General features: G+C 44.9%; 1 protein-coding gene across 3 annotated transcripts in view; it reads left to right on the top strand.

Moving 5' to 3' along the window:
• The window catches only part of KANSL3 (KAT8 regulatory NSL complex subunit 3), a 144,471-nt gene that overhangs the window by 118,386 nt on the left and 3,204 nt on the right, over positions 1-22,881 (top strand). For all 3 annotated transcript variants that reach the window (XM_030201649.1, XM_030201648.1, XM_030201647.1), the window contains 2 exons: positions 2,155-2,362; positions 18,225-18,382. In XM_030201649.1, the coding sequence (XP_030057509.1) occupies positions 2,155-2,362; positions 18,225-18,382 (366 nt within the window). The remainder of the gene's footprint in view (positions 1-2,154; positions 2,363-18,224; positions 18,383-22,881) is intronic.

Below are 22,881 nucleotides of genomic sequence, written 5' to 3'. Positions count from 1 at the left end.
CCCTCTGCTGGTAGGCATGCATAACCCAAGCGTCTTGACCGGTCTGGAGGGTCTAGAGGAAAGAAAATTAGCAGGTAAGACCTAATTTCACCTTTTTTTTCTAGACCTCTTTTTCTAATGAATAAGACATAAAAGGTGCCTTAAATGACCAGCTGACCACTGGAGGGATTCATGGATGACTCCCTCCCACCCCCCAAAAATGTGAATAAAAATAGTACTCACCAGCCTCTATGACAGCCTCAAATGTTATAGTCAGGTCCATTAGAGCAGTGTGCAGTCCCCAGAGTAGTGTAGTGGTGGGTGCAGTGCACTATAGACAGGTGGACCCAGGCCCATATCTCCTCCTACCTGTTAGACTTGCAGTGGAAACTGTGAACCCTTCAAAACTCACCAGAAACCCACTGTACTCATCTATAGGTCCCCTCTTTACCCATAAGGGCTGTTGGGGGTAGTGGGTTTGGGTGGGTTTCGGAGGGTTTAGCAGACATGCTAAGGGAGCAGCGGGGGGGTGTGTACCTGGGAGCATTTATATGAAGTCCACAGCAATGCTCCCTAGGGTGCCCCAGTGCTCTCCTGGGATGTCTGGGGGACCAGTCTGCTAAAAATGCTGACCCCTCCTACATCCCAGTGGCTTGATTTTGTGTGTGTTTTGTTTTTTCCAAAATGGTCTAAAAGATAAACACACAAAACCTTGTTCGAAATGATATTTTGAAAAAAAAAAAAGACAGACGTTTTTCGTTTTTCAAAAATGGATATATTTCCTATTCGGATTTGGTACATTTAGCACAAAATGTCCAAAGTCTGACTTAGACATGCTATGAAAAATGCCCCTCCATGTGTTTGTAGTCCCATGTCAAGGCACTAGTTAAGAGCTCGTTTTACACATTGAAGCTGTTGTGCAGATCAAAACTTAAATTATTTTCAAATGTTTTTATAATCATTTGTTCTTTCAGGCTTTGATTACTGTAGATCTTTGTATTGGGATTACTGACATCAACATTGTACCTAAGATACACAGCATAGTGACCATATCTACTCATATTATATTTCCTTTAGCCTGGTGACACTAATTCAAGATTTTGACTTTCCGATCCGCAGGACATTAAGTAATGATGTGTCCTGGTGGATCAGTGCATTAATTGGAATTTATAAACCGCCATGAGTACTACAATACCTGAGACATAGAGGCATATTTTCAAAGCACTTTGGGAGGCTAAGTTCCATATGTTTCTATGGAACTTTGGGAGGCTAAGTGCTTTGAAAATAAGCCTCATAATCTGTTAGATGTTCCATTGATTAGGCTTTTGCATCTAGTAGAGATGTCATATTTTTTCACAGCTCGGGATAGACTCTATGAAATGCAGCCCCCAACAAATTGAGATTAGAAGTTAGCGTATCAGCACTCAGGAAGAAGCTCAAAAGTACAATTTTTATAGAAACATTTAATGGAGTTCCTTAAAGATATTTTACCCGTAAACTTGGGTCTGTTCTGTGATTGTCCTTCATTGCAGTATATAAATGTTTATCATCGCATTTATTATATCACTGTTTCATATTGTCTTACGATTTAAGCCTCAATATTATTTTTGTATATAGATGATGTGTGTATTAGTGGCAACAAAATGGTTTATGACTGTTTAATACAGGTGACAGTTTTTATTCTAGTTTATAAACTGGCTTAGCTGGGATAGTGCATGTGAAGAAAGCTGCTGTATATGGTATATATGTTTTGTAGTGGCAGTAGTATATGTATGTGTGTGATGGAAGCTTTTATTGTCACAGCACTGCTGTAGCTGTTCTGTGGTGAGGCAATATATATAGGTAGGAAAGTTGTGCTGCTGTCTGTGAGAGGGCAGTTTTTGTATGAGAGATGCTTTAATTGCACTGCTGCTGCCACCTATGCTGTAGCAATTCTGTAATGGGACAGTGTGTGTAGGAAGTACTGCTGGTCTTGCCGTACCTTTTCTGTTCTTATATTGATTGTCGATTTGCAGCAGTGCTAGCTGTGAACCCATTACTATAGTAAGTTTCGTTAAATGTTGTCTCTCTGTGTTGAGGTGCAGTGTGGAATCATTTATTATATTTACTTAAATGTTGGGTAAGGCATTTTGGATTGGAATCAGTAATGGTCATCCCTGTTTTTATACCATGCAGACCTCAGCACCAGTACAGAGTCTGGGAACCACAACAACTGGCACAGGTTCCATCGTGCGCACTATTCCAGTTGTAACGTCATCTTCATCTCTTGGCGCTTCATCCAGTGGAAAACCCACTGCCATTCACCAGCTGCTAACCAATGGGGGACTAGCCAAGCTAGCCAGCAGCCTTCCTGGCTTGGCCCAGATTTCAAACCAAGCAGCAGGTATGGGAGCCATGCTCAAAGTGATGAGTGTTTGAAGGATAGGCAAGGGGAGTTTGGGATGGGAATGAATCAACGTGGCATGACTTGAGGTTGGGGGAAAGTTCAGTTCTCCGCATTGTGTAGGCTGTGACTCCACAAAAATGGACAGTCTGAAGTCCTAATAGCTCTGTCAAATAGGAGATTGATGCATTTATCACTCAGGCTTCTGTCCTGGGGATTAGGCTTGTTACTGTAAGAGTATTCACACTTTTCAGAGGGTACACTGCTCCTGTGATTACCACATAGTGGCTATCAAAAAAGAGGGACAATATTTGAAGTAGGGGTGCAGTGAGCAGCATTGTGCCCCCTCAGCCACTATAATTGCTACTCTATTTAGAACAATATGGGAGGAAATGGGGAAGCGCTGCATGTCTCTGGTAACCAGATTGAGAGGAGACATGCTTGATAGTGCTCTGATGAAACTACTTAAGGAAAGAGAGAAGCTATAATAGTTCTCCGAGGACAAGCAGGCTCCTTGTTCTCACTGATGGGTGACGTCCACGGCAGCCCCCTCCAACCGGAAACTTCACTAGCAAAGGCCTTTGCTAGTCCTCGTGCGCCAATGCGCACCGCGCATGCGCGGCCGTCTTCCCGCCCAAACCGGCTCGTGTTCGTCAGTCTTTTGTCCGCGCTTGGGACGGTCGTGTTTTACCGCCGTTTCGTGCCCCTCAAGTTCCGAGGAAGCGACGGTTGGATTCTACGTCCTCCTCGTCGGTACCGGGAAGTTCCAGTGACATGCTTCGCTTGAAGAAGTCTAAGAAGCATCGTCACCAGTCTCCTTCCCGTCTCGGTACCGAGAGCTCTGGGTCGCCGAAGCAGTCGGCACCCAGTAGGCATCGGCACCAGGAGGACCGCTCACCCTCTGTTCAGGAGGTGTCGATGCGCTCCCCCTTGGACAGCCCGGAACCGCCTCCAAGCCCGGAACAGACTCTGACATCGACGCCTGCATTGGCTTCTCAGTCTTACTCCACAGCCGCTCTGCACGAGAGTCTCCGGGCCGTTCTTCCAGAGATTCTGGGAGAGCTGTTGCGCCCTTCCCCTCCGGTACCGGGGGTGCTTGCGCCTCCGGTACCGTCGGGTGAGGCGCCAGCTGGCCCCTTGCCCGAGGTGAGATCTCCGGTATCGGTACCGCTTGCGGTACCGGCTACGGCCGCCTCCCAGGCAGACTCCCCGACGGCGGAGGGAGTCCACCTCTCGACGCTCCTACTGTGGCCGTGTTTCCACGGAGTCGAGTCGGGCACGGCTTCAGACGCAGGTTCGTGAACTTGTGTCTGATACCGATGGTGAGGCCTCGTGGGAGGAGGAGGAAGACATCAGATATTTCTCTGACGAGGAGTCTGATGGCCTTCCTTCTGACCCCACTCCCTCCCCTGAAAGGCAGCTTTCTTCTCCCGAGAGTCTGTCTTTCGCAGCCTTTGTCCGGGAGATGTCTACGGCCATCCCCTTCCCGGTAGTTGTGGAGGATGAGCCCAGGGCTGAAATGTTTGAGCTCTTGGACTATCCTTCTCCACCTAAGGAAGCGTCCACAGTACCCATGCATCATGTCCTAAAAAAGACATTGCTGGCGAACTGGACCAAGCCATTAACTAATCCCCACATTCCCAAGAAGATCGAATCCCAGTATCGGATCCATGGGGACCCAGAGCTGATGCGCACTCAGTTGCCTCATGACTCTGGTGTGGTGGATCTGGCCCTAAAGAAGGCTAAGAGTTCTAGAGAACATGCTTCGGCGCCCCTGGGCAAAGACTCCAGAACCTTAGACTCCTTTGGGAGGAAGGCCTATCATTCCTCTATGCTCGTGGCCAAGATTCAGTCCTACCAGCTCTACCCGAGCATCCATATGCGGAACAATGTGCGACAGTTGGCGGGCTTGGTGGACAAGCTCCCTCCTGAGCAAGCCAAGCCGTTTTAGGAGGTGGTCAGGCAGCTGAAGGCGTGCAGAAAATTCCTGGCCAGAGGGGTATATGATACCTTTGATGTTGCGTCCAGGGCCGCTGCTCAAGGTGTGGTGATGCGCAGACTCTCATGGCTGCGTGCCTCCGACCTGGAGAATAGGATCCAGCAGCGGATTGCAGACTCCCCTTGCCGAGCAGACAACATTTTTGGAGAAAAAGTCGAACAGGTGGTAGAACAGCTCCACCAGCGGGATAACGCGTTCGACAAATTCTCCCGCCGGCAGCCTTCAGCATCTACCTCCTCAGGTAGATGTTTTTTATGGGGGAAGGAGGGCTGTTCCCTACTCTTCTGGTAAGCGTAGGTACAATCCTCCCTCTTGCCAGCCTGCGGCCCAGGCTAAGCCCCAGTGATCTCGCTCTCGTCAGCAGCGTGCACCTCAGCAAGGCCCTGCGGCTCCCCAGCAAAAGCAGGGGACAAGCTTTTGACTGGCTCCAGCAGAGCATAGCCGACATCAACGTATCCGTGCCGGGCGATCTACCGGTCGGGGGGAGGTTGAAAGTTTTTCACCAAAGGTGGCCTCTTATAACTTCCGACCGTTGGGTTCTGCAAATAGTCCAGCAAGGATACACCCTCAATTTGGCTTCTAAGCCTCCAAATTGCCCACCGGGAGCTCAGTCTTACAGCTTCCAGCACAAGCAGGTACTTGCAGAGGAACTCTCCGCCCTTCTCAGCGCCAATGCGGTCGAGCCCATGCCATCCGGGCAAGAAGGGCTGGGATTCTATTCCAGGTACTTCCTTGTGGAAAAGAAAACAGGGGGGATGCGTCCCATCCTAGACCTAAGGGCCCTGAACAAATATCTGGTCAAGGAAAAGTTCAGGATGCTTTCCTTGGGCACCCTTCTTCCCATGATTCTGGAGAACGATTGGCTATGCTCTCTGGACTTGAAGGACGCCTACACACACATCCCGATATTGCCAGCTCACAGGCAGTATCTGCGATTTCAGCTGGGCACATGTCACTTCCAGTACTGTGTGCTACCCTTTGGGCTCGCCTCTGCGCCCAGGGTGTTCACGAAGTGCCTGGCTGTAGTAGCAGCAGCGCTTCGCAGGCTGGGAGTGCATGTGTTCCCTTATCTCGACGATTGGCTGGTGAAGAACACATCTGAGGCAGGAGCTCTACAGTCCATGCAGATGACTATTCGACTCCTGGAGCTACTGGGGTTTGTGATAAATTATCCAAAGTCCCATCTTCTCCCAGTACAGAGACTCGAATTCATAGGAGCTCTGCTGGATTCTCGGACGCCTCGTGCCTATCTTCCGGAGACAAGGGCCAACAATCTGTTGTGTCTCGTCTCCCGGGTACAAGCGTCCCAGCAGATCACAGCTCGGCAGATGTTGAGATTGCTTGGCCACATGGCCTCCACAGTTCATGTGACTCCCATGGCTCGTCTTCACATGCGATCTGCTCAATGGACCATAGCTTCCCAGTGGTTTCAATTTGCTGGGGATCTAGAAGACGTGATCCACCTGTCCACGAGTTTTCTCAAATCCCTGTATTGGTGGACGATTTGGTCCAATTTGACTCTGGGACGCCCTTTCCAAATTCCTCAGCCACAAAAAGTGCTGACTACGGATGCATCTTTCCTGGGGTGGGGAGCTCATGTCGATGGGCTTCACACCCAGGGAAGCTGGTCCCTCCAGGAACGCGATCTGCAGATCAATCTCCTGGAGTTACGAGCAGTCTGGAACGCTCTGAAGGCTTTCAGAGATCGATTGTCCCACCAAATTATCCAAATTCAGACAGACAACCAGGTTGCCATGTATTACATCAACAAGCGGGGGCACCGGATCTCGCCCCCTGTGTCAGGAGGCCGTCAGCATGTGGCTGTGGGCTTGCCGTTACGGCATGTTGCTCCAAGCCACATATCTGGCAGGCGTAAACAACAGTCTGGCCGACAGGTTGAGCAGGATTATGCAACCTCACGAGTGGTTGCTCAACTCCAGAGTAGTGCGCCAGATCTTCCAGGTGTGGGGCACCCCCTTGGTAGATCTCTTTGCATCTCGAGCCAACCACAAGGTTCCTCAGTTCTGTTCCAGACTTCAGGCCCACGGCAGACTGGCATCGGATGCCTTCCTCCTGGATTGGGGGGACGGCCTGCTGTATGCTTATCCTCCTATACCTCTGGTGGGGAAGACTTTGTTGAAACTCAAGCAAGACCGAGGCACCATGATCCTGATTGCTCCTTTTTGGCCGCGTCAGATCTGGTTCCCTCTCCTTCTGGAGTTGTCCTCCGAAGAACCGTGAAGATTGGAGTGTTTTCCGACCCTCATCACCCAGAACGAAGGGGCGCTTCTGCATCCCAACCTCCAGTCTCTGGCTCTCACGGCCTGGATGTTGAGAGCGTAGACTTTGCCTCTTTGGGTCTGTCGGAGGGTGTCTCCCGTGTCTTGCTTGCTTCCAGAAAAGATTCCACTAAGAGGAGTTACTTCTTTTTATGGAGGAGGTTTGCCGTCTGGTGTGACAGCAAGGCCTTAGACCCTCGCTCCTGTCATACACAGACCTTGCTTGAATACCTTCTGCACTTGTCTGAGTCTGGTCTGAAGACCAACTCTGTAAGGGTTCACCTTAGCGCAATCAGTGCATACCATTACCGTGTGGTAGGTAAGCCGATCTCAGGACAGCCTTTAGTTGTTCGCTTCATGAGAGGTTTGCTTCTGTCAGAGCCCCCCGTCAAACCTCCTACAGTGTCATGGGATCTCAATGTCGTTCTCACCCAGCTGATGAAACCTCCTTTTGAGCCACTGAACTCCTGCCATCTGAAGTACTTGACCTGGAAGGTCATTTTCTTGGTGGCAGTTACTTCAGCTCGTAGAGTCAGTGAGCTTCAGGCCCTGGTAGCCCAGGCCCCTTACACCAGATTTCATCATAATAGAGTAGTCCTCCGCACTCACCCTAAGTTCTTGCCAAAGGTTGTGTCGGAGTTCCATCTGAACCAGTCAATTGTCTTGCCAACTTTCTTTCCCCGTCCTCATTCCTGCCCTGCTGAACGTCAGCTGCACACATTGGACTGCAAAAGAGCATTGGCCTTCTATCTGGAGCGGACACAGCCGAACAGACAGTCCGCCCAATTGTTTGTTTCTTTTGATCCCAACAGGAGGGGAGTGGCTGTGGGGAAACGCACCATTTCAAATTGGCTAGCAGATTGCATTTCCTTCACTTACGCCCAGGCTGGGCTGGCTCTTGAGGGTCATGTCACGGCTCACAATGTTAGAGCCATGGCAGCGTCAGTGGCCCACTTGAAGTCAGCCACTATTGAAGAGATCTGCAAAGCTGCGACGTGGTCATCTGTCCACACATTCACATCTCATTACTGCCTGCAGCAGGATACCTGACGCGACAGTCGGTTCGGGCAGTCAGTGCTTCAGAATCTGTTCGGGGTTTAGAATCCAACTCCACCCCCCTAGGCCCATGTTTTTTCTGTTCCAGGCTACACTCTCAGTTAGTTGGATAAATTGTTAGGTCAATCTCAGTTATGTCCTCGCCATTGCGAGGCCCAATTGACCATGTTTGTTGTTTTGAGTGAGCCTGGGGGCTAGGGATACCCCATCAGTGAGAACAAGCAGCCTGCTTGTCCTCGGAGAAAGCGAATGCTACATACCTGTAGAAGGTATTCTCCGAGGACAGCAGGCTGATTGTTCTCACATACCCGCCCGCCTCCCCTTTGGAGTTGTGTCTTCCCTTGTCTTTGGGACTGACGAACACGAGCCGGTTCGGGCGGGAAGACGGCCGCGCATGCGCGGTGCGCATCGGCGTGCGAGGACTAGCAAAGGCCTTTGCTAGTGAAGTTTCCGGTTGGAGGGGGCTGCCGTGGACGTCACCCATCAGTGAGAACAATCAGCCTGCTGTCCTCGGAGAATACCTTCTACAGGTATGTAGCATTCGCTTTCCCTAATGAGGTCTGGGAGAGAATGTAAATAGATAAACTGTAAATAGGAATATTATACTACAACACAATTAATTTTGAAAGTTCTCCAACAAGCAGGGTGAATACCCACACAAATGGGTGGTGTTATCTGGATGGCACTGATACAGGCTCTCTGAGTACAGAAAAAAAAAAAAAAACAGGAAACTTTTTCTGAGCATGCAAATATGTTCCCATGCCCTTACCCATTCACAGAACATAGCAATTTTACTTTTTCCATGGTTATATTAAGGCTCTATTATCAGGGTTTTTCCTCATTGGGGTGAAATTATTCAATTGAATCCAAAGTTTTATATCATATTTGTTTTGAGACATCCCCCTCCCCACACACAGACCCACACACTCTCTTCTTAAAAAAAAAAAAGAAGATATTTATTCCTCAGTTTGCACATTGCTGGAAATTTCAGACAACGCAAGGTTTAAATAATTTAAACGTGATTGGAAGATAAACTTTCTAAACCCCCGTTATTATAAATGCCTTGGACCAGAGCTTGTGCTGAACCCAGAGAAGACTGTGGCCAGCTAGACCACAGGGCCCATGTTCCTTCCAGTGATCCAGCCGATCTTATCCGATAGGCAAATTACTGTTACTTCTTTTAAATATCTGAGAATAATCATTGACTCCGCTCTCTCTTTTACCCCCTCAGATTTTGCAGGTTCTTAAAACAGGTTTCTATTTTCTCAGATATTTACGGTCAATTTGTAGCATCTTTGAATTCAACTCTCTGCTCACTTTGTTATATCTACATTAATTCCAGCTATGACTATTGCAACATCATCCATGCAGGTATTACCAATTACTACTACTATAAATCATTTCTATAGCGCTACCAGTCGTACTGTGATATCCCACTTCTAACTCAGGGTGACCTGGTTCTCAATATGCAGATCATATGCAAATTAGTGTGCTACCCCTTCTCGCTCATGGTGACCTGGTTCCCACTAAGCAAATTAAACAGGTCTCACCAACTGCATATGTCTCAGGCAACTCTTTATTCCAGCCTCTGGGCACACTTCTTCTAGCTTAATACTTTATGCTTTCATAGGTCTTCACACTGAGCTGCCCACACAGATACATGGGCTCAGTATTAGCTTCAATACTTTGGGACTCCCAACCCCAGGCTTTGCAGCCTACTTCTCTCAGTACTTTGGACACACAGTCCTTCCTTTGAACACACAGTTCTTTACAAGTACTGGGGACACACAGTTCTATAAGTCCTGAGGACACACCGTCCAACACTAATGCTTTAGGGACTTCTTACCCCAGGATTTTCAACCTGCTTGTCTCCTTTGGACACACAGTCCACCACTAGTCTATAAGGTTAGCCAGTATCTTCCAGGGGGATCTCTCTTCTTCTGCTGCCAGCTCACTTCTCTTCCTTTCACACTCCGGTGGTTAATTAGCTACACAGGATCCATCCAGCCCATAACCTCCTACACCTGTGGACCTCCCAGGGCTCTCCCCGGTCCTAGCGACCTCCATCTATTCTCCTACAAGCGCCCTCTAGTGGCCTACCCCGGATAGGACACCCTCTTATCACAGTACACAGCGCTTCACAATTGAACATGAAGAAAAGACAGTCCCTGCTCAAAAGAGCTTACAATCTAAATTAGGACAGACAGACAGGACCAATAAGGATAAGGGTAGGACAGACAGAAGGACACATAGGCAAAGGGACTATTGAGGAGAGGAAGACAAGTACAATCTTAAATTTCTCCAGACCCTCCAAAATACAGCAGCGTGTGTTATTTGCAATTCTAAATGTTACAATCATGTCACTCCAGTTTTTATACTCTTGGCTCCCGATAAAAAACAGAGTTAAATTTAAGGTTCTTTATACTGCCTTACCCTCGTACTTAGGCTCTTTGATTACACCATATACACTCACTTGTACCCTTCGCTCCCTCACCAACAACAAAGTAAGATAGAAGTCGACCAGATCCACTGCTTTTTATTTTCTTGCCCCTGCTTTGTGGAACTCACTTCCATAACACCTTCACTTGGAGAAAACATATCCCCTCTTTCACATCTGTTTCTGTCAGCCTTTGATGACTAGCAGCCTATTACCCTGGTCCTGGGACAAGTGAGTCTGGCCTAAGAACAAAGATTAGATGTGCATGGATCTATGTGTGTCTATGAAGACCTTTTTTTGTATATTTTGTGTTGCGCGAATGGTGTATGATTGACTCCTGTTAACTGTTCTCTGATGTGATTGTTCTATCCTAAGCTATGGAGTTCCTTTCTAATTTTATGACTTTTTGATTATTTTACATATTGTAAACCGCTTCAATTTGTCTCAATTAGAATTGGTTATTAAGCAAATAAACGATAAATATAGTTGATTATCCTCTGTGTTGGGAGGCTGTCTCCCTATGCTAGAAAACAATTACAAAATGATGGAGATGGCTGCTTTAAGATCTCAGTTTCTGGTGTGTTTAAGATCTGATGTCTCTCTGAAGGACCACTTGAGCTCTTCAAAGACAGAAAAGACCTGTAAGAGGGGTTTTTCTGAGTTCCAGGAAACAGCTAATAAACAAAGTTCATTCTATGGTGAATATGAATATAAAAACACTCTCCCCATTTGTAAACACCAGGTCCATTATGGCTCTGTCCCTCATAGATTCCATTACCAGTTGCCAGAACAGTTCTCCATGTAGAAAATCCAGGACCCCCCTGCTTCTAGATGACATAGCAAGGATATCTCAGTCAATATCTATTATGTTGAAATCACCTATGAATAGTACTTCCCTTTTCATTAGCAATATTGTGAATGTCTTCAATTAAATCTGTCCACTTCTTCTGCCTGTGAAAGAGGTCCATATATCAAACCAATATAAATAGATTTTCCATTCCCTCTTTCCAAATTAACCCACAGCACCTCTTGCTTACCTCTCTTACCTCTTGCTGGGATGCCTGCTGAGACTTTGGTCCTCTTTTCAATTGCCCACCTGTGACACAGTCAAATTCTTTCTTTCAAAGTATTCCTCCTCCCACTGCCTCCTTGATGCTTGCCCTAGCTATTTACTAAAAAAAATGCACATAATCTATTTATTGTGCTTGTCAGAATCCATCTTTCTTTTACGTTTGCTCAGAGGCTTTCCCCTGCAAAGAAGGGTTCCATCATATTAACCCCTATACCTAAGAATTCTTTAGATTCATTAAGTGATGTTACTAATTATAGACCATTTGCTTCCATTTCATTGCTAATCAAGGTGATGGAAGGATTTGTAGCAACCCAATTTACAGATTATCTGTCTGTCTGTCTTTAACTTACTACACAAATCTCAATCTGGCTTTAGACCATTTTATAGTACAGAGACTGTCCTTATCACCTTAGTATCCACCTTCAGGAGAGAGGTTGGTTTAGGTAACAAGATTCTTGTTAAGCAATTTGATATGTCCAGTGCATTTAATTTAGTAGATCACAATCTATTATTAAATTTACTGGACCAGTTTGGGCTTTGTGGGAAAGTTCTGCTGTGGTTCCAGGGCTTCCTGAAATTAAGATCTTTGAGTAAAAATGTCGGGCTTCTTTTCTTTATCTTAGTCTCCTGATTGTGGTGTGCCACAGGACTCTCCCTTGTCTCCGATTCTGTTTAATGTCATGATGGCTCCTTTAGGAAGGAGGCTTTTGTCTTTGGGCTTCCACCTTTTTATGTATGCTGATTATGTCACCATTTGTATTCCTTTTAAGTGTAGCATTCATGAGATTCTCAGTAAAGTTAAAATAGGCCTGGACTCGGTGCAGTCCTGGGCTTCCGAATTTAGGCTAAAGCTAAATCAGGAGAAAGCTAAATTCTTAGTTATTACAAATACATTTGACCACCATCCTTATAGTAGTTTTATTGTTGATCATATTTCTTATTCTTTGGATATCACTCTTAAAATATTAGGGGTTATCATTACCTCACCTTTGAACCTCACGTATCCTCTGTTATTGTCAAATCTTTTAGTTCTCTCTGGAAACTGAAATCTATTTGATCTTTCTTTTCTACTGACACTTTCAGGCTACTTGTACAATCTCTTGTCTGGTCCCAATTTGATTATTGTAATTCTATTTATGCAGGTTGCGCTGAATATTTGTTGAAGAAATTGCAAACTGCTGAGAATACTGTGGCCAGATTTGTCCTTCATGTGCCATGCTTTAGCTGAGCCACTGCACTACTGTTTCAATTACACTGGCTTCCTATTAAAGCCAGGATTATCTTCAAACTCTGTGCTCTTATATTTCAGATATTATATGGTATTGCCCCAGATTATATGCAGCCCCTTATTAATCTTCCATCCCATAATGTAACCTTTAGAGCTAGAGGCTACTTAGGATTCCATTTCCCAAACTGTAAGAAAGTAGTGTACAAGTCAATCCATTCTACTAGTTTTGCTTTTCAGGGTGTTCAGTGGTGGAACTCATTACCGGATACTATCCGATCTCAGCAAAATTACTTAGAGCCATATTGTCAAAGCACTTAGACTTACAAAGTTCCATAGTAACTGTAGAACTTTGTAAGTCTAAGTGCTTTGAAAATGAGCTCGTTACTATTCCACAAACTTCTGAAATCCTTCCTTTTCAAAAAAAGTCCTGTTAATAAATTATGAGTCATAATTTTCTCGTTTGATGAATCTCTTTATTCTTCCTCCCTGCTTACCTTCCCTCCTCTCCTGCTTTAATTTTTCTGGAATCGTGGATTTGTAGTTCTTAATCTTCTTTCATGAATTGCATTGCTTTTTTTAATGAGTTATAATATGTTAAATTTGTAGTGATTCCCCTTTACTTGTAGCCACGTTGAACTCGAATTGTATGGGATAATGTGGAATATAAATGTTATTCATAAGTCCTGAAACTCTGTTGCTTTAATATTGTCTTTAACATATAATGCCACTCTTCCCTTTCTTCCTACCCTGTCCTTCCTGAATATATTATTCTGGTATATCTATATTCCAGGCATGGTTCTCCGTGAACCATGTCTACATGGCTAATAAAAAATCCAAGTCAGTCTCTTCATCATAGCCTCTAGTTCTAGGACTTTATTTCCCATATTATTGGCTTTAGAACACAGTTTTCCATAGCTGTAGAGGTATTTAATGTTTTACTTATATGGAGGCTTTGTTCATCCATTCCCAGTGATTCTAGTTTAAAGTCTTAGTGGGTTATTGTGAAGTCCCGTCCCTTGCTCCTGGGGAGGGGAAAACACTTCAGCCCCAAAAAATCTTTATTGGTATTTCACTAAACCAATACAAAATAATTGTTCTCTCTGGAGCAGGTTGTCACCTAGTAGCCAGGCGCATAGACTGACTAACAAAATCTGCAGCAAAACTTTCTCAGGTTTCATTTATATACCATTACAAGTTTCATTTCTGGTAAATCATGTGATTTCTCCCAATCTAACTTGTGTTCATATATAGATTTTCCTGTTTCTTTCCATTACACAATATGGTAGTAATCCATTATTTTTTATATGTATACAAAAAATGGCAATTTCCTCTATTCTATCATCCTGGATGTTTTTCTGTCCCAGGAAGGCTCACAGTCTAAGTTTGTACCTGAGGCAATGGAGGGTTAAGGGACTTGCCCAAGATCACAAGGAGCAGCAGCGGGATTTGAACCAGCCACCTCCAGATTGCAAGACCGGTCCTCTAACCAATAGGCCACTCCTCCACTCTTGTCTGCACACTTGGATTTTCTCATCTAGCGGGATGCGTGCAGAGTTCCATCGGGTGACACTGGCACATTTTGGAGGGGCGTGAGTGTTTCAGGGACGGGCGCTTGGTCATAGCCTATTCCTGCACAAAGAAACTAAGAAAGGAAACAGAATGTTATGTATTATTAGGAAAGGAATGGAAAACAAAAATGAGGACGTTATAATGCCTTTGTATCACTCCATGGTGCGACCGCACCTTGAATATTATGTTCAATTCTGGTCACCGCATATCAAAAAAGATATAGTGGAATTAGAAAAGGTGCAGAGAAGGGCGATGAAAATGATAAAGGGGATGGGACGACTTCCCTATGAGGAAAGGCTAAAGCGGCTAGGGGTCTTCAGCTTGGAGAAAAGGTAGCTGAGGGGAGACATGATAGAGGTCTATAAAATAATGAGTGGAGTTGAACGGGTAGATGTGAAGCGTCTGTTTACGCTTTCCAAAAATACTAGGACTAGGGGGCATGTGATGAAGCTACAAAATAGTACAATTAAAATGAATCAGAGAAAAGATTTCTTCACTAAACATGCAATTCAACTCTGGAATTCGTTGCCAGAAAATGTGATAAAGGCGATTAGTTTAGTGGAGTTTTACAAAGGTTTGGACGGCATCCTAAAGGAAAAGTCCATAGACCATTATTAAATTGGACTTGGGGAAAATCCACTGTCTCTGGGATAAGCAGCATAAAATATTTTGTACTTTTTATGGGATCTTGACAGGTATTTGTGACCTAGATTGGCCACTGTTGGAAACAGGATGCTGGGCATGATGGACCTTTGGTCTGTCCCAGTATGGCAATACTTATGTACTTATCCTCTCCTGCTTGTGTTCACATGCACACTTAGTGTTCATTGGCTAATCCCTTATCAGTAAAGCGTGATCCCAGCTTGCAAAAACCATGTAGCAAACTAGTAGTATGAAACATCTGTTGTCCTTCTATCTGACAGGAACAACTCCTTCTTTGGAGGGTCCTCAGTCTCTCTTCACCATCAAGGTTATAGCCATGTGTATCTGCCATATGTGGGCCACATAGCCCATACCTAAATCTTCATTAACCAAGCAGCAAAGGACTCAAATACAAATCAACGTATGCATCCAGCTTCTCCAACTTAAGCGCACAACTATGGAACCCACTGCCAAAAGTAGTAAAAACAACGTACGACCACCTAAATTTCCGGAAAGAACTAAAAACACACCTATTCAGAAAAGCATATCCCACTGACCCAACATAAAGGCTGAGTACCTGCAACACAACACAACCAAAGATCGGAATGGACACATCTCATCTTCCCTTTTCCTCCATAAATTCCCCATTATACCTACCTCACATGAACCCAATCCTACCACATTAACACCTTGTATTTGTTCATACCGGAACTGGCGAATGCCACAACGATATTATGTAAGCCACATTGAACCTGCAAATAGGTGGGAAAATGTGGGATACAAATGTAACAAATAAATCTCTTCTTTGCTTGACATGATACTAAGGCTTTATCACCATTGATGTCAATGCAGAGAGACATCTGGTTGGTCCTCGAGACTCATGCTTTGCCTGGAGGGGAGGCATGGCCACAAGAGACCTTAAAGGGTTGGAGTTCATTTCTCTTGCACTGCTGTGGATCTCCTGTGCATCAAGGTCTCCACATTCAAGGCCTAACTCCAATGTCGGTAGGTCAAGATAGACAGAGATCCAGACTTTTATGGAGTGCTACTAGGACTCATAATTAGAGCCTGATATTTTCTTTGAAGAGGATTCAACTGGCCTACAATCAGACACATCTCCTCGACATGAGAGAAGAAAATCCTCACTAGAGAAGCTCTCATTCATTGAATTTATGAAGGAAATGGCTGAAGCTGTTCCATTTAGGAGTAGCCTAGTGGTTAGTGCAGTGGACTTTGATCCTGTGGAACTGAGTTCAATTCCCATTGCAGCTCCTTGTGACTCTGGGCAAGTCACTTAACCCTCCATTGCCCCTGGTACAAAATAAGTACCTGAATATATGTAAACCGCTTTGAATGTAGTTGCAAAAACTTCAGAAAGGCGGTATATCAAGTCCCATTTCCCTTTCCCCTTTATGTTAGAGAGCAACAAAACCAGCTGATCCAGAGGCAAAGATAAAAAATATATTGTACCACCATGGATCAAATGCCTGACATGGCCATGTTTTCTTGTGTTTTCATCAAGGATATGACTATAAATAATAATAAAAACTGCACATAAATACATAAACATATAAAACTACAAATATGAATCATAAAAAAACAAAATAGCATATTCAAAGCTGGAGAAGCTTCCTCCTCTGGCTCTGTTGGTAGTCATCTGTGCTGTGAGGACTTGCTGTTCTGCTATCCACAGAAAGCACCTACTACAGATAAGTAACTTGGTTTTCCCCACCTACACAAGTGGCTAATAAAAATACCTTTACATATCTAGCTGGGTTAGAATTCTGAATATATTCAGAATTGCAACTTAGGCTCTGGTGAATTGAGGATTCTAGCTATCTCAATACCCTATAATAAACAGCTTATTTACCAAATTAGAAAATCTCATCTCTTTTTGTATGGGAACTGACCACCAAAATCAAGATTTCTGCTAGTGCCACTGTGTGGGTTCTAGGTCATATGGCTTACGCAATTCATATTTCTCTATTAACTCTTTCTCCTTTTCCTCTCCTTTGCTGTTACTCACTAATCTCTTTAACTTCAATGTATTTGATTGTTTGCTGAATTGATGTATGTTTTTGCAGACTGATGTAGGCCACATTGAGCCTACCCATGGGTGGAAAAATTTGGGATATAAATGCTATAAATAAATAAATATTACTCTGTTTGCTTGTCTCAACATACCTCAGTTTCAGTACATGCTATCATCTTAGTGGGCTCAGTCAAACCTGCACAAGTCTATTCAAAGGGCAGTTATTCTGTTTGCCTTAGCACAAAATAATTTACTACTACTTATCATTTCTATAGCGCTACTGGACGTACACAGCGCTGTACACTTGAACATGGAGATTTCATCACAGATGTATCCATTCTCAATTGGGGTACCCATATAGGAGACTTTAGGAGGCATATTTTCAAAGCACTTAGCCTTCCAAAGTTCCATAGGTTTCTGTGGAACTTTGGAAGGCTAAGTGCTTTGAAAATATGCCTCTTTTTGGTGCCCAAGGTTGATAGGTGAGGAAAGAACAAGCATTACAAATACATCTTTGGGAACTTAGAGGTGGGAAACTTTTTGCCTGTTTAAATGGACAATTGAGGGGCCATGTACTATCTAATCAAACATGGGGGTGCACGTTCATATAACCCATGTAAAGAGGCAGTAGCTGCGGGGGGGGGGGGGGAATTCCCCAGGGCCCAGCCTCCAAGGGGGGGGGGCCCTGCGCCGGCCCAGTGCTAGCATGGCTTTCCTGCTCCTGTTTGCCACAGAGCAGAGTTATAGTGTTATCTGTGTTAACTCTGCTCTGCCAGCCACAGGTCCTTCTTCCTGACGCATACCACTTCCCGTTTGGACGTGGCAGGAAGAAGGATCTGTGCAGCAGAGCAGAACTACCAGGAGAGAAGACAATCAAGTAAGCAGGCCCAGAGGTGGGGGGGGGGGGGGGGTGGGTTGGCCCGGCTTTGGCTTTGTCTCTCAGCTGCCCTATTAAGGTGAGCATTATGTGTTTTCTGTCCACCTATATTCCAGGAGTGCATGTTGTAGAGGCAGGCTCAGTCAAAAAAAAAATGTAGCAGCCTATCACATTAGGAACTTTAACTAATATTACAGATAGTCTGATAGAAGCTGTGAGAGCGTTCCTTCTTATGCAGATGATTCATTCTGCTTGTTGATGGAGAAAACGAAGTTGCTTACCTGTAATAAGGGTTCTTCATAAACAGCAGGATAAATCAGGCATACAATCCCACCCACTTTCCTGGAGAGTGAACATTTTTCAACTTAGTATGAGGACTAGTCTGTTCTTGTGAAGGAATAGGGGCATAGGAATGCCCCACATGTGCTCAGAAAAGTTTATAATTCTTTGAGTTCAGAGAGCCTGATTTGGTGCCATCTGAATGATGTCACCCACTTGTATGTCTGATCTATCCTGCTATCTATGGAGAACTCCTGTCACAGGTAAGCACCTTTGCTGTATCTTCTGTAGTAACACCTCCGTTATTGATGATTATCACTGTTGCCTTTTCAGTGGCAGAGGTGATTACTTTCAAACCCCAACAGAAGTTTTCTTGTCTCTTCCACAAATAGGTCTTCCAGGCTTAAAGGCACCAACCACAATCACTGTAACACTGAGGGGACAGCCCAGCCGCATTACCTCTCTCAGCCAAGCAAACATGGGAATCATGCATCCCAAAGCTGAAAATCCGGCACAGCATCTACTGCCTGTGCAGAATCAGATGTCTCAGGTAACAAACACAGGCAGAGCCAGGCATCTCAGACATATGCATAGTGTATAGCCAGGCACCATAGCTAATAACAAATATTCACAGTATCCATAGCCAATGCAAACATGTTCATGAGGTGCAGACAGATACATGTACACAAAATGCACAAGTGGTTCAGGATTATGCTTATTTATAAACAAAAATACAGCATCTTGATTGCAGGAACCAAGATTGATCTAGTTATGTCTGACACAGAGGATTTGGGTGTGGGTAGAGGCAGCGAGTTCTTATGGATTATTTGTGGCATCTGGTCAGCGTCGAGCTGCTCTTTATTTTTCTGCGGCTGTTAAGAACTTAACTACATAAAAGGGGTGTCTAAGTAAAGAATTCATGTTTCTGTATGTGAGAGATAATAGAACAAGTTGATAAATTAAATGGCAATAAATACCAGAACCAGATGACATTTATTCAAGAGTGTTCCAAAGGAACTTAAATATGCCCTCCATTGTCATCTGACGGTGCCAACACAGACCACTTTCTTCTTTTAGCGAATCACCGACACAACTCTCAGTTGCCTCTTTCTAATGGCTGACATCCCCACCAGCTTTTAAGAGTTGCAGTGCAAAAATGCTGATTTTACATATCTCTTGGTGTTCTGTCACTACCTTAGGGCCAACCAGAACCTACTGAACTATGTCCATTGTGCCAGGATATCCCTGAGGGCTTGCAGGTTCAGGGTGTTTAAGATGAAAGTCCTGAGGTATCTGTTGGACAGGATTCTGATGTTAGCTAAGAAATCTACTAAGGGGAGCAGCTACGAATTTGTTCCCCTAGGACCCATCAGCTTGGGCCACAAGTGGCACTACCATAATGGTAAGCACTCTTCTTCTGGGTCCAATAAAGTCAGACCCACAAAGGAAGCAAGGCACCTCTTTCCCACTTCTGCACTGATCAGGTGTTGGATCTCTTGGTGCTGAAGAGGCAAGTTCTCAGTGCCAAAATCAACAACATCACCACAACTGCTTTGTTGAAGATGCAGTTGATGTTAACAGAATAGGATTTGATGCAGTGTGGCTCCTTGATGCACAAGTTGGTGCAGAAGCTAGAGAACACCTCATATCATCAAAGACCTCTGCCTTTATACCATAGACAAATAACGCCTCCTCTGATTCTTCGGCACAGCCCATCTATGAGTAATTCAGCAAGAGCTTTTTCAGATATGTGTCATCAGTCAGGTGTGAAGATCTTTCCAGCTTAGAAAAGGTGCAGGTTTAACATCATTCCAGAACTCATAGGATTGTGCTCCCTCATGGGTAGATGATCGAAAGCCCTGTACTATTCCAAACAGCGCTCTAAAAATAGCGCTGGAACAGTGCGGGGCTTTATCGCCTCTATGATCAGAGATAATAGCACGCTATTTTCTTTGATCATAGGGTAAAAGTGCAGGAGGATTGTGCCTGAGCATGCACTCGGGCACAATCCTCCCGCACTTGTTTGACAGGTCCAGGCTGTCAAAAGCCCAGACCTGTCAAATACAGGGGTTGTGGAGGTCCATGGGACCACCAGACCCCAAGTACCCCCACCCTAAGCCAAGCGACACGGGGGGGCTGGAGGTCTGGCAGACCTCCAGTACCCCCATAGTCCCCCCCTCAAATAGAGCCCTGGTGGCCCAGTGGGCCACGAGTCAACCCCCCCCCAGTCCCCTCCCCGACACAGGTTCGGGGGGCTGGAGATCCGGTGGGTCTCCAGCCGCCCCCCCTCCCAAGCATCCCTTCACATGGAGCCCTGGTGGCCCAGTGGGCCGCGAGTCAGTCTCCCTACCCCCCCCCCCCCCCACCCTGGTGGTTTAGTGGCCCTTCCCCACTCCCACCCCTACCTTCATTGGAGGAGGGAGGTGGCCTCCCTCCTCTTCCATCAACGCTGCCTTGAAAATGGCACCCATCGCTGGGCAGGGCTTCACACCATTTTTTACGCGGCCCAATGGAAGAGGAGGGAGGCCACCTCCCTCCTCCAACGAAGGTAGGGGGTGAGGAAGGGCTGCTAAGACCACTAGGGAGGGGTGGGGTGGGGATTGACTAGTGGCCCACTGGACCACCAGGGCTTCACCCACCGGATCTCCAGCCCCCCTGAACCTGTGTCAAGGGGGTCGGTCCACCGGACCCCCAGCCCCCATGTCGCTGTGGGGGGGTGTCTGGTCTGTGCTCTTGTGGGGGGGGGGGGGGTGCTGGCAATCAAATGCATGCTGGACAGGGCTCACCATTCCTCCCCAATGGTCTGTAAACTGTAAGGCCAGCTCCAAGCTGGCATAGGGTTTGCTGTGGCCAGCGAGCCAAAGTTTGGCGTTCTGGTTGCTGATCATTGGGGAGGAATAGGTTTAGTATGCATTTGCATGCTAGTTACGTTCAGATTCCACGAGTGCATTTCATGCGCTCGGGGGCTCTGATCATAGGGCGGTAACAAATGCAGGCTCTAGTATGGTGCTAACAGCCTCTAGCACCTGTGTTTGCTTCTGATCATCGGCCCATCAGTGTCTTTCAAACGACACCCCGTTTCCCAGCTGATCTCAAAGCAGGAATAATTCCTTTGGTGGAAGATTATGGTTCCTGTTAGGAGGCAGCTTTTTTGCAAGACTCAGCAGGCTTCCCCAGAATGGTTGAGGGAAGATGTCTCTCCAGGTCTCCCATCAGACCTGTTATTGATGGCCAGGAGCATCACCTTATGGAAGACCTGGGTTATACCAGATTCATTCAGAAGATGGCATCAGTGCTCCCTCTCTTGATTCATAATGAAAGACCCAAGGTCTGATGCAAGGAGGTTAAATTGAGAACAGGAGACAGTACAAGGCTATCTAGCCCATTATATGGGTTGAAGCCAGTAGGTGGAACTTGCTGGCAGTAGACAGAGATTGCCACCACAGTAGTTCACCCAAAACAATAGCAAATGCTATTGAAAACAATTTCAAAAGATTATTGGAAATAAATGACTGCCTTTGCGTGGCCCATCTGTAAAAAGTCAAAAGCTGTTCCAGTTGGATAGGCTGTGCCTTAAAAGGTGGAGGACAAAAGATTTTTTTATTATTTTTTTTTTTTACTTATTTGACAGCTTTTTAATTTATTTGAAAGCTTCCCATATGTAGATATAAATATCATGAATTAAATTGTTGTAGTCTGATTTGGGAAGCCTGGTGTTGTAAAGACTGGAAGTAAAATTAAACTCTTCACTGGGGCACATGGAATCACATCTTCACCTCATCTCTTTTGTACAAATGGATTATTCTGTTTTGAGCATGTTTCAGGGATAAGTGGTTTTCATAAGTCAAAATAATAAAAATAAATATTTTCTTTTATGCAGATCTCTCATGTGTTTAAACATAACTAAATGGGCTATAAGCCCCTAATTCTGTCTTTTGGCTTTCTTATATTTTGTCCTTGTGATGACTTATACTGTGCCAAAACTGGAGACATAATGAGACAGAATAATAGAATTCAGCAGCATCCAAAACTTATTACTTAACATTATAATTGTGTTCACATTTGGGTAATAACTGAGAAAATGCTGTTATCAAATCATATTAGGAAGCTTTACATCAACTTAGTTAACTTCTGCTGAATATCAACCAGCTAATAGTTTTAAGGCTAGATTTTGTTTGCTGAACTCATTCTGACTCATTTCCCCTCCACCTGCTTTGTTCCTCCATGATTAATTTTTAAACAAGAAGCTAAGAAATGATTTACCCTGGTGTTACAACAAGGACATCCCACCAAGCTATGCATCACCATTTGGAAAACATAAATGTCATTCAGCTCCATTTGTTCTACTGCTGCTTTCTCTTTGTCATCATTATTCCTGGGACTCATCTATATACAAACACACAGCCAGGAGACAAAGATTAACACCCCCCCCCCCCCCCCCCCCCAACAAAAAAAATGCCTTTTACAACCAGACTTGAAGAATAAATAAATATATATTACAGGACTGGAAAATGTTGGCACAGTTAGACTGACTCTGGACTCATGCATGAAGGTAGCTCTGCCCTCATTATTCAATATCTCGCTTTTAAATAGTAGTAATAAACAATATTAAGTGCATTTTTTGTAATATACCACTGCATTCCACAAAACAAAAGGAGCAAGTTCCCACAAACCATCTTTCTCTTTTGATCTAGGCACAGGAAAAAAAATGTACATGCTCCCAGGTTTCAATCTAATTCATGTGTAATATAGGATATAAATGTCATAAATAGAAACGCTGAATGTTGAGCACCTGATTCTCGTAACATGATTCTTGTTATAGCTTTTTGAAGGAGGAATTAGTAACAGTAGTTGTTGGTTCAAACTCAGGGGTCTAGAGCAGTGTTTCTCAGCCTAGTAATTGGGACCCACCCAAGCTGGTCAGGGTTTCAGGATATACACAGTGATTATGCATGAGATACATTTTCATTCACTACCTCCATTGTTTGCAAATTTATCTCATGCATATTTATTTTGGATATCTTGAAAACCTGAAGTCGGATATAACAA

The sequence above is a fragment of the Microcaecilia unicolor genome, chromosome 4 (genome assembly GCF_901765095.1).
Source record: "Microcaecilia unicolor chromosome 4, aMicUni1.1, whole genome shotgun sequence".
Classification (NCBI taxonomy): Eukaryota; Metazoa; Chordata; class Amphibia; order Gymnophiona; family Siphonopidae; genus Microcaecilia; species Microcaecilia unicolor.
Note: the sequence above shows the minus strand (reverse complement) of the source record. Positions and strands in the feature narration are given on the sequence as shown.